General features: G+C 39.1%; 1 protein-coding gene across 1 annotated transcript in view; it reads right to left on the bottom strand.

Annotated features, from left to right (window-relative positions):
• LOC107560741 (vesicular glutamate transporter 1-like) overlaps nt 1-8,391 on the bottom strand; it is an 11,377-nt gene extending 2,986 nt beyond the window's left edge. The window contains exons 1-9 of the mRNA XM_016244998.1: nt 8,300-8,391; nt 7,840-8,092; nt 6,199-6,528; nt 3,347-3,465; nt 1,619-1,733; nt 1,375-1,462; nt 1,113-1,189; nt 746-1,018; nt 81-213 (exon numbers count right to left, since the gene is read on the bottom strand). Of these exons, the coding sequence (XP_016100484.1) occupies nt 81-213; nt 746-1,018; nt 1,113-1,189; nt 1,375-1,462; nt 1,619-1,733; nt 3,347-3,465; nt 6,199-6,528; nt 7,840-8,092; nt 8,300-8,391 (1,480 nt within the window). The remainder of the gene's footprint in view (nt 1-80; nt 214-745; nt 1,019-1,112; nt 1,190-1,374; nt 1,463-1,618; nt 1,734-3,346; nt 3,466-6,198; nt 6,529-7,839; nt 8,093-8,299) is intronic.
• Nucleotides 8,392-10,198: the final 1,807 nt, after the last annotated feature.

Here is a 10,198-nt window from a genome sequence, read left to right as displayed (position 1 = left end):
TTTTTTTATATATATATATATATAACCTTAAGGGTGAGTAAATAATGACAGATTTGTTTGATTTTGGGGTAAAATCTTACCTCCACAGTTCATGAGTTTTCGGACATTCGTTGTGGTCATTAAATTATGTGTTCTCAGGTAGTCGGCAAGTTGTCCTCCAATTGGCACAATGATGGTCATCACTAAATGAGGAAGTGCAGACACCAGCCCCACCTAAGCGACAGAAGAAACAAAAAGAGTAGTAATTGAACAAAAAATATCTTCATCCAGCTGCACAATACTCCATTATATGTGTGTATACTGTGTTTCTCAACTGGTTTGGTTTTAGGATAAATTTTACTTCACTGTCTATCAAAGGTAAATTCAATTTTCTTAAAATCAAACATTAAAATCTGTTAATATTACCTGCATAGGTCCAACAGTATGCTAAATTATTATTAGCATGAAACAGCAGCCATTCAACGGTTTTAGTTTCTGAATGTTTTATATTCTTGGCAGCCAGTAATTCACAGCACAAAACACAAAATCCATGTTTATTCTGATTTCCACTGGTATTTAATGTAGTCTAGGTTGTTTTATTATATATGCAGTTGCATTTTATTGTTTATATTTAGCATTGCTTTTTCCTGCTGTCTGCAACCTGTCATAACAGACCTGTGATTTATTTTTGGGTTGTGACCTGCCATGTGAGAAGGACCATTGCAGAGCATCATGAACACTTCGCTAATTTAAGTGTGTGTTTCACCTTGCTGATTTCAAAGCCAAACACCTCCTCGAAGTAAGCGGGCTGGCTGATGAGGAGTAGGTAGAATGTCCAGCTTCTGCAAAAGTTGGCCACGATGATGGCATACACCGGCATGGAGGTAAAGAAGTGCCGCCAGGGAGTGTTAAATTTCTGCAGGGCAGCGAAAAACCAGAGGTCGAACATATCCAGAACATTGCAGCATGTAGCAATTGAGAAATGAGAGAAGATTGTGATTGTGTGTGTGTGTGTGTGTGTGTGTGTGCACTTGTACAGCTATCTTTGTGAGGGCCAGTTTGAGTTTTAGACCATCGGAGTGAGGACAATCTTGTAAAGCAGGGGTGTCAAACTCATTTTAAATGAGGGCCACTTCAACATTATGGCTGCCATCAAAGGGCCGGTTGTCTCCAGCCAAAGGCATTGCAACAACAGCTCCGGCATATGAACCTATAACATACAGTTTCTTAGTATGCTTCCTCTTATTAGTACTATTCACTAACATTATCATCAATTTCAGCTTTTTACTAAATCAAAACTTGATTCAAGGTTCAAATAATGACAGAAACTCAATTCTATTGATTATATCAGCAGGTTTGTATAATTTATAGATTCAAATGATTGACACATCTTACCACAGAATGCTGTTGTTGCCAATCGACTTCTTTCAAGGGGCGGAGCCCATTTGGCCCAGATGCCATGACATGCAGGATATGACACGCCCTTCCAGTAGAGAAATAAACTGATTTAATGTGTATGCAACCATGATGGTAACAAAAGATTCCTTATCGGGATGCTATGCATTTGAATGAATAAAACATTAATATTTCAGACTACTTCAGATCCACACAAATCCACGCATGCACACAGATGGCATACCTCCACAAGCCCCTGGCAAACCCTGACCATGATAACACACCCATAGTGAACTCTTGCTGCTGCTGGGATCAGCATATTCAGCATTGACGTGGCTACAATGGCAAAGCCAAACACCCTGAGAGCAAACACACATGCAGTACAGTCAACTGAGGCCAAATCCCAATTAAATACCATGCTAATATCTCATCTTTTTCAGTTCATTGAATATTTATCAGGGTGGGTTTTTATTGTTGAAAGTCAATCTCTGTATATTAGCAAACATTAAAGTCCACCAGGGTCAAAAAAGTTAGCATTTTTGGCTTTTGCTGAACACACACTGTCATTATATAATTTTATTATATATAATCATATAATTTTTTACAACCCCAATTCCAGAAAAGTTTGGACATTTTGTGAAATGCCATAAAAATAAAGAATATGTTATTTGTTCATTCTCTTTCAACTTTATTTAATTGACTAAAGTACAAAGAAAAAATTCCAATGTTTTCACTAGCCAACTTAATTTTATTTTGTAAATATAAACTAATTTTGATTTTGATGGCTGCAACACACTCCAAAAAAGTTGGGACAGAGGCATGTTTAACACTGTGTCAAATTAGTCTACTAATTGTTAAAGTTTCGCTTGATTCAAGACTTCAGATGCTCAGCAGTCTGCGATTTTCAATAGGAGACACATTATTGTATTGATCTAATAACCATGGTCTTCCCATGAAAGACCCCATCTTGATGGCAGAATATGTCTCTGTACAAACCCAATATATGCCTCCATGTCAATGGTACCTTCGCACATATTCTAGTCACCCATGCCGTTTGCTCTGCTGCACCCCCATACCATGACAGATGTTTGCAATATATAACTTTCTCCTAGAGTAACAGAGATTCAAGTTGCATTTATTGATGCAGCGGCAGACAGTGTTAAGTGACAGCGGTTTTGCGAAGTACTCCTGAGCCCATGTGGCTATATTTAATACCACAGCATGTTTGTTTCTTATGCAATGCCATCTGAGGGCTCAAAGGTCATGCACATTCAACTGAGGTTTCTTGCCTTGCCCTACACAGACTGAGATTTCTCTGGATTCCCTGAATCTTTTCACAATTCTATGTACAGTAGTTGATGAAAGACCTAAACTCTTTGCAATTTTGCATTGAGAAATGTGATTTTTGATTTGCTTGACACTTCACTCATGAAATTTGGCACAAAGTAATGAGCCATAATCCAGCTTTGCTTGCAAAGACTGAGATGCTCCTTTTATACCCAAACAAGACACCCTCACCAATTACCAATTCACCTGCTTACTGTGAACAGTTTCAAAACAGTTTAATTGTGATATTCTATAACCTTTTCACTTTTATTTGTTGCCTTTGTCCCAACTTTCTTGGAGTGTGTTGCAGCCATCAAAATCTAAATTTGTTTATATTTACAAAATACAGTTAAGTTGGTCAGTGAAAACTTTGGAAATATTTTCTTTGTACTTGTGTCAATTAAATGAGAGTTAAAGATTTTATTGCATTTTACAAAATGTTCCAACTTTTCTGGAATTGGGGTTGTAATTATATATGGGGTGAGTTGCCACAATGCAACAACAGCCAGTGCAAAAGACAACACAAATTTGCATAACTGGACGTTTGACTTAATCGGACTCCTCCCACTTAATAACAAATTTTCATTTATAAAACTCTTGAGAAAAAGAACACTTGAGAGAAACATCAATTCGCTGATCACATTACCTGTTAGCTGCAAACTTTTGACATATGAATCCCCCGGGGATTTGCGTGACGATGTAACCCCAGAAGAATGAGCCATGTATCATCCCTACTGTCTCGGGGTCCCATGTGAACTGAGCAGACTGGGTGGGAAAAGACCGAGTCAAACTCTTTGCATCCAACTTATATTCGACAGCTTTCAATGCAAAATATGAGAATACTTCAGTCAAAGTGCACTGCTTGTACAATAAAAAATTATTACACATCATTATTCAAAGCATTAAATAACCTCAATTAACCTCAGTTACTTTTTCTGTTACGTTACAATTGCAAAAAAAAAAAAAAGTAGAGTAGAGTAAAATTAGAGAGGGAATGTCAGAAGGAGAGAAATAATCAATAAAGTAGTCAAATCAATCAGTAAATATAAAAGTAAGATAAAGTAGCCTAATAACAATAATAATAATACATATTTATATTTATTAAAAATAATATAATTACTAAATCTTATTTTCGCTGTCAATTTTATTTTCTCAGTCAATTTGTGGGGTAAATTGCTTTGCTGTGTTAAATTCTACAGTGAAACCTCTCACAGTGCACACTGGGTCGAGACAAAAATCTAACTGGTTAATAATAGTAAACTGGGATTTAAAGTGGCCAAGTCAGTTTGCATATATTTATGGACAATCCAGTCACTTTGTAAACTTGTTCAATGCGAGTGCCGTATGCTCGAATATGACCAGTCATTTATGCCATCACCCGGGTGTTGATAGCGTGCGTGCACAGGTGAGGCTTGAACAGCACATGTTGCTTTCTCTGTTTAAACTAAACCCATTTAAGCCTTGCCAGTTTCAACATTCAAGAGCCAGAAGACGCGAATGAGAACTCTTGCGCGCAATGAGAAGATTTGTGTGCACGCTCATCCGAAATGCCAAACCTGCGTCTCAGCAAGCGCGCAAAATTGAACTGTCTTTCAAGACTTGTGCTTGAATGGACAAATTCTCAAAAAAAAAATGTCAACATTCCTGTCTTGGTGAGTTTCCTAGCAGACAGAGTCGGTTGAACGTACAAATCAGTGTCCTGGTTCTGTGGTGCATTGTGATTGGCCGAACATCACAAGCACGCGTCGGAAATGTAACGCCCCTTCCCATCATAGTTGCCAAATCCGCGTATTATATGCGACTTTGGGTTTCTTTTTTTGTAAAGTTGCGTGAAAAAAATCCCAGGTTGCAGGTTGCGGTTTTATGGGTTTAGTTTAAAAAATATGGTTGCTTGTTAGGGAAATCTGACAAGCAACTTCGTTTCTTTATTTATGTTCGCCGTATTATCCAATGCATTGAATGACACTCTGTCTGCTCGCAGTTAATAGCCAACCAGTGCAATAATATAAGTGCTGCAGCGTAATTTGCCAAATGTTCCGCGCCCCCTCCCCCCTCATAAAAGAAGGTGCGTGCCGTGACTGTAATCCAAGCGATGACAGAAGTAGACGTAGAGGAGTCTGGGATGACTTTCTTTTAGCCTATTTTTTTATTTTTACAATGTTTTTGTAATGTATTAATTATCACGGGTGTTTTTGTAATGTATTAATTATAATACTAAGAGTAAATATGGTTCGAATAGCCTATATTTTAGTAGGCTATAAATATGTGGCTATGTTACAGCTCCCCTTTGAAGCTCTTGTGTTTTTCTCCTTTTCCATCTCTCCAATCCTATTCTGCACACAGGTGATTGGAGATGAGTTTTGTTCCCATTCTTGTAAAATATAGCTTCTGTTTTTGCTTTTCAGATAAAAGAGTGGTTTCAGTTTAATATGTTGCAGGCTCATTTATTGGTAATAAATAATTGATAATAAATAATATTGATGATAATAAATCATCAACAAAAATTGGGCTTGTTTTTGAAGCAGCGGTTGCTTATTTGTCTTGCGAGATTTGGCAACAGTGCTCACCATAATCGCGAGCTTCAGCTTTCAAAGTAAATATCAATACAGTTAATAATGTTGTTAGTTTGGCCATCAGTTCAAGCCCGAAAGGGCAACAGAGTCGCGTGACAGACACAGTGATGAAGCAGTACACAAGCCACGGTTAAGACAGCTGATATGCTATGATTTCTGACAGGCAGTTCACTCTCCTAGTGTTAGCTGCTATACGGAGCCTGTTTATTGTCTTAGTTTTGTCTTTTTCATAGTTTCTAGTTTAGTTTAGTCTAGTCTTGCCTTGCCTGTTTTCCGTGTATATATCGCTGCCTTTGTTTTTGGATTGCCCTGTCGTTTTGCCGTTTGGACTCTGTTTGCCCATGCCTGGACCTTTTCCTGTGTTCCTGGATTTATCCCTCTAGTCTCGCCCTTTTGATTCTGTTCGCCGATCGTTGACCTTCGCTAGCCCTAAGATTATTCTTGTGTCTTGCCCGCCATATACCTGTTTGCCATTGTTCGACCCTGCCTGTGTTTCTGACCTCTCTGCTTTAAATAAAGCTTGCACATGGATCCTCACGTTTTGTCAGCCCCATTACAATTGTATTTCTTTGTGCTGGCTTGTAGTAAGATTAATTGGTCTTATTTTCTTTAATTTTATTTTTTTGACAGTATAGTCCTTTTTCCCCTAAACATAATACATACCCTCACGGTAACGAAATGGTGACAAAACCGTGATACAAAGCGAACCGTGAATAATTTGAATCGTTATACCTCTAGCCATGCTTAATGAATCTTACTTGTATCTTGGATTTTAAAAAAGGCCAATAATAAACAAAAAATGCCCAAACAACTATTTCTTTGTTCTGTTTCCAAATAACTTTTCTGACTCCTGTCCACTCTTCATGCACATAGGTAAAGTGGATGCACTTTATTAATTAAGTTGAATTCCAGCAGTGACACTGACCACTATGACAGGTTTCTTTCCGTAGAACACCGTATGGTCGTTGACCATGCTGACGATGGCCACACCCAGGTTACAGCGGATGCCGAATGAGATGCAGAAGCCCAGGCCTGACAGCATGGCGATGATGTAACGACGAGGCAACCCGAAACACGTGCAGTCCACGATGGGAAGCTCCTTCTCCTCCACCAGCTCTGGACGACCCTCCGCTGACAGCTCGATAGTCTCGCCATTCTGCTGCCGTTTCTCGAGGAGTCTGGATGTGGACACAGAAAGTATAACATCAACGTAAATTGAGTACACATAAAGAGCATAACAGTGTGTAAAGATTTTCTCGATTCATGTAAAATATTAATAATACTAAGAGTAAATATGGTTCGAATAGCCTATATTTTAGTAGGCTATAAATATGTGGCTATGTTACAGCTCCCCTTTGAAGCTCTTGTGTTTTTCTCCTTTTCCATCTCTCCAATCCTATTCTGCACACAGGTGATTGGAGATGAGTTTTGTTCCCATTCTTGTAAAATATAGCTTCTGTTTTTGCTTTTCAGATAAAAGAGTGGTTTCAGTTTAATATGTTGCAGGCTCATTTATTGGTAATAAATAATTGATAATAAATAATATTGATGATAATAAATCATCAACAAAAATTGGGCTTGTTTTTGAAGCAGCGGTTGCTTATTTGTCTTGCGAGATTTGGCAACAGTGCTCACCATAATCGCGAGCTTCAGCTTTCAAAGTAAATATCAATACAGTTAATAATGTTGTTAGTTTGGCCATCAGTTCAAGCCCGAAAGGGCAACAGAGTCGCGTGACAGACACAGTGATGAAGCAGTACACAAGCCACGGTTAAGACAGCTGATATGCTATGATTTCTGACAGGCAGTTCACTCTCCTAGTGTTAGCTGCTATACGGAGCCTGTTTATTGTCTTAGTTTTGTCTTTTTCATAGTTTCTAGTTTAGTTTAGTCTAGTCTTGCCTTGCCTGTTTTCCGTGTATATATCGCTGCCTTTGTTTTTGGATTGCCCTGTCGTTTTGCCGTTTGGACTCTGTTTGCCCATGCCTGGACCTTTTCCTGTGTTCCTGGATTTATCCCTCTAGTCTCGCCCTTTTGATTCTGTTCGCCGATCGTTGACCTTCGCTAGCCCTAAGATTATTCTTGTGTCTTGCCCGCCATATACCTGTTTGCCATTGTTCGACCCTGCCTGTGTTTCTGACCTCTCTGCTTTAAATAAAGCTTGCACATGGATCCTCACGTTTTGTCAGCCCCATTACAATTGTATTTCTTTGTGCTGGCTTGTAGTAAGATTAATTGGTCTTATTTTCTTTAATTTTATTTTTTTGACAGTATAGTCCTTTTTCCCCTAAACATAATACATACCCTCACGGTAACGAAATGGTGACAAAACCGTGATACAAAGCGAACCGTGAATAATTTGAATCGTTATACCTCTAGCCATGCTTAATGAATCTTACTTGTATCTTGGATTTTAAAAAAGGCCAATAATAAACAAAAAATGCCCAAACAACTATTTCTTTGTTCTGTTTCCAAATAACTTTTCTGACTCCTGTCCACTCTTCATGCACATAGGTAAAGTGGATGCACTTTATTAATTAAGTTGAATTCCAGCAGTGACACTGACCACTATGACAGGTTTCTTTCCGTAGAACACCGTATGGTCGTTGACCATGCTGACGATGGCCACACCCAGGTTACAGCGGATGCCGAATGAGATGCAGAAGCCCAGGCCTGACAGCATGGCGATGATGTAACGACGAGGCAACCCGAAACACGTGCAGTCCACGATGGGAAGCTCCTTCTCCTCCACCAGCTCTGGACGACCCTCCGCTGACAGCTCGATAGTCTCGCCATTCTGCTGCCGTTTCTCGAGGAGTCTGGATGTGGACACAGAAAGTATAACATCAACGTAAATTGAGTACACATAAAGAGCATAACAGTGTGTAAAGATTTTCTCGATTCATGTAAAATATTAAACGCTGCGCTTAAACCTTGGTTATCGTCGTTCTAACCCTGCGTTTAACTCCAGGTATAAACGTTTCACGCTTGTAATTTAAAAGCGGGGTTAGCACCGCTTTTTATACCTATTCCAAAGCAGGCTTAGAGCGGCTTTTGCAGTGTGGTGACACTCCTGTAGAGTGTGATGTGTTACGGCTAGATGCTCAGCAACAGACATCTAGTCGCATCCCTCATATTGACATGCTGGACATTGGATTTTCAGAGAAACATAGCACATTGTATAAACAGTCGTTTCAGCATTTTAAGGGTAAATTGTCAAATTTTGAAGGAAAACACATAAATTGGAGTAAAATAAATGTATGGAGTAAAAAAAAACATAACCCTTTACCCATGGTTTAGAATGACACATTGTTAACTATTTCAGGGGAGAAAAGCCCTTTAGATGGCCAAAAGTTCAAAAATACTTTAATCCAAAGCAACTATTAGGCCACATACTATGAGGATAGTCCTGGATTAATCTGAGGTTAAGTGTCTTACTCAAGGACACAATGGTATTAGTTTACGTCTTGCTCCTTGTGGGGTCAAACCAGGTCAATTTTGGTTACCAGTCCTGAGCACTACCCTTTACACCTCCCCCTGAAAGTTACTGATAGGAAAAATGTTGCAGCCAGTTTAGGTGTTTATGCATCACATGCTTAGCTTTTGTATATTAAAATATATTATGAGCAGATCATGTATGGAACTAGGATACGAAGTCACATACACTAGGGAACCCTCATAGGTCATAAAACTACATCACAAAGCACACCTAAAAGCAGGTGGGATGCAGAGGGAAGACACAGAGGGAGAGAGGACATGGAACAAGAATGAGGTGTCTCACTGGATAGCAGTACATGGGAGTCTAGCAGAGCCCTAAAGAGAGACCATCTGGGTATGCAACCTGTCTGCAACGTTTACAGCCAATAAAAACATGCTTACATAGAAGCACACAAGCAAACACTTTCACAGACATATGCTCTGAAGTTTACAATAAGTCTATGAAAATCTGTCCTATATACTGTATATGTGTGTGTGATGTGTGTACCTGTTTTTCTATTCTGGTGGGGACTTAAACCTGAATACACAGAGACTCATGGGGACTCGTGTCACGTTGGGACCTAAATTAAGGTCCCCATGGGTAAACAAGCTAATAAATCACACAGAATGAAGTTTTTTTGAAAATCTAAAAATGCTCAAAGTTTCCTGTATGGGGTACACTCTTAAAAATAAAGGTGCTTCAAAAGGTTCTTCAAGCGATGCCATAGAAGAACCTTTTTTGGTTCCACAAAGAACCATTCAGTCAAAGGTTCTTTAAAGAACCATCTCTTTCTTACCTTTTTGTAATCTGAAGAACCTTCTTTCGCCACAAAGAACCTTTTGTGAAACAGAAAGGTTCTTCAGATGTTAAAGGTTCTTTATGGAACCATTTAGACAGAAAGGTTCTTCTATGGCATCGTGAAGCACCTTTATTTTTAAGAGTGTAGGTTTAGGTGTAGGGTTGGTGTAGGGCAATAGAATATACGGTCTGTACAGTAGAAAAACCATTACGCTTATGGAGAGTCCCCACAAGGATAGCAAACCAGACGTGTGTGTGTGTGTTCAACTACCATTCAAAAGTTTGAGATTAGTAAAATATTTTTAAAAAGAAATTAATACTTTTATTCAACAAGAATGCATTTAAGTGATCAAAAGTCAAATGATTTCTGTTTCATGTAAATGTTACATGGTTTTCAGATAAAGTAATAATAAGACAGCTTTACTTCACAGGAATAAATTCACAGGCTCTAAAAGCTGCCAGAGCCGAGCATATCCACAAACTCATAGAATATAACCAAAACAATCCAACCTAGATGGCAGGGCTTGCGTGGCTTATGTAGCCGCCGCCTGATGGGGTGCAGGTGTGACCGATCAGCCTGTGATGATGGCCAGGTGCTCCTTGTTTCCAGGGTGACGCTGATGAAGGCTCGGGACGCTCGTCACACTCC

Source organism: Sinocyclocheilus grahami, unplaced genomic scaffold, assembly GCF_001515645.1.
Source record: "Sinocyclocheilus grahami isolate Dianchi unplaced genomic scaffold, SAMN03320097.WGS_v1.1 scaffold741.1, whole genome shotgun sequence".
NCBI classification, from domain to species: Eukaryota; Metazoa; Chordata; class Actinopteri; order Cypriniformes; family Cyprinidae; genus Sinocyclocheilus; species Sinocyclocheilus grahami.
Note: the sequence above shows the minus strand (reverse complement) of the source record. Positions and strands in the feature narration are given on the sequence as shown.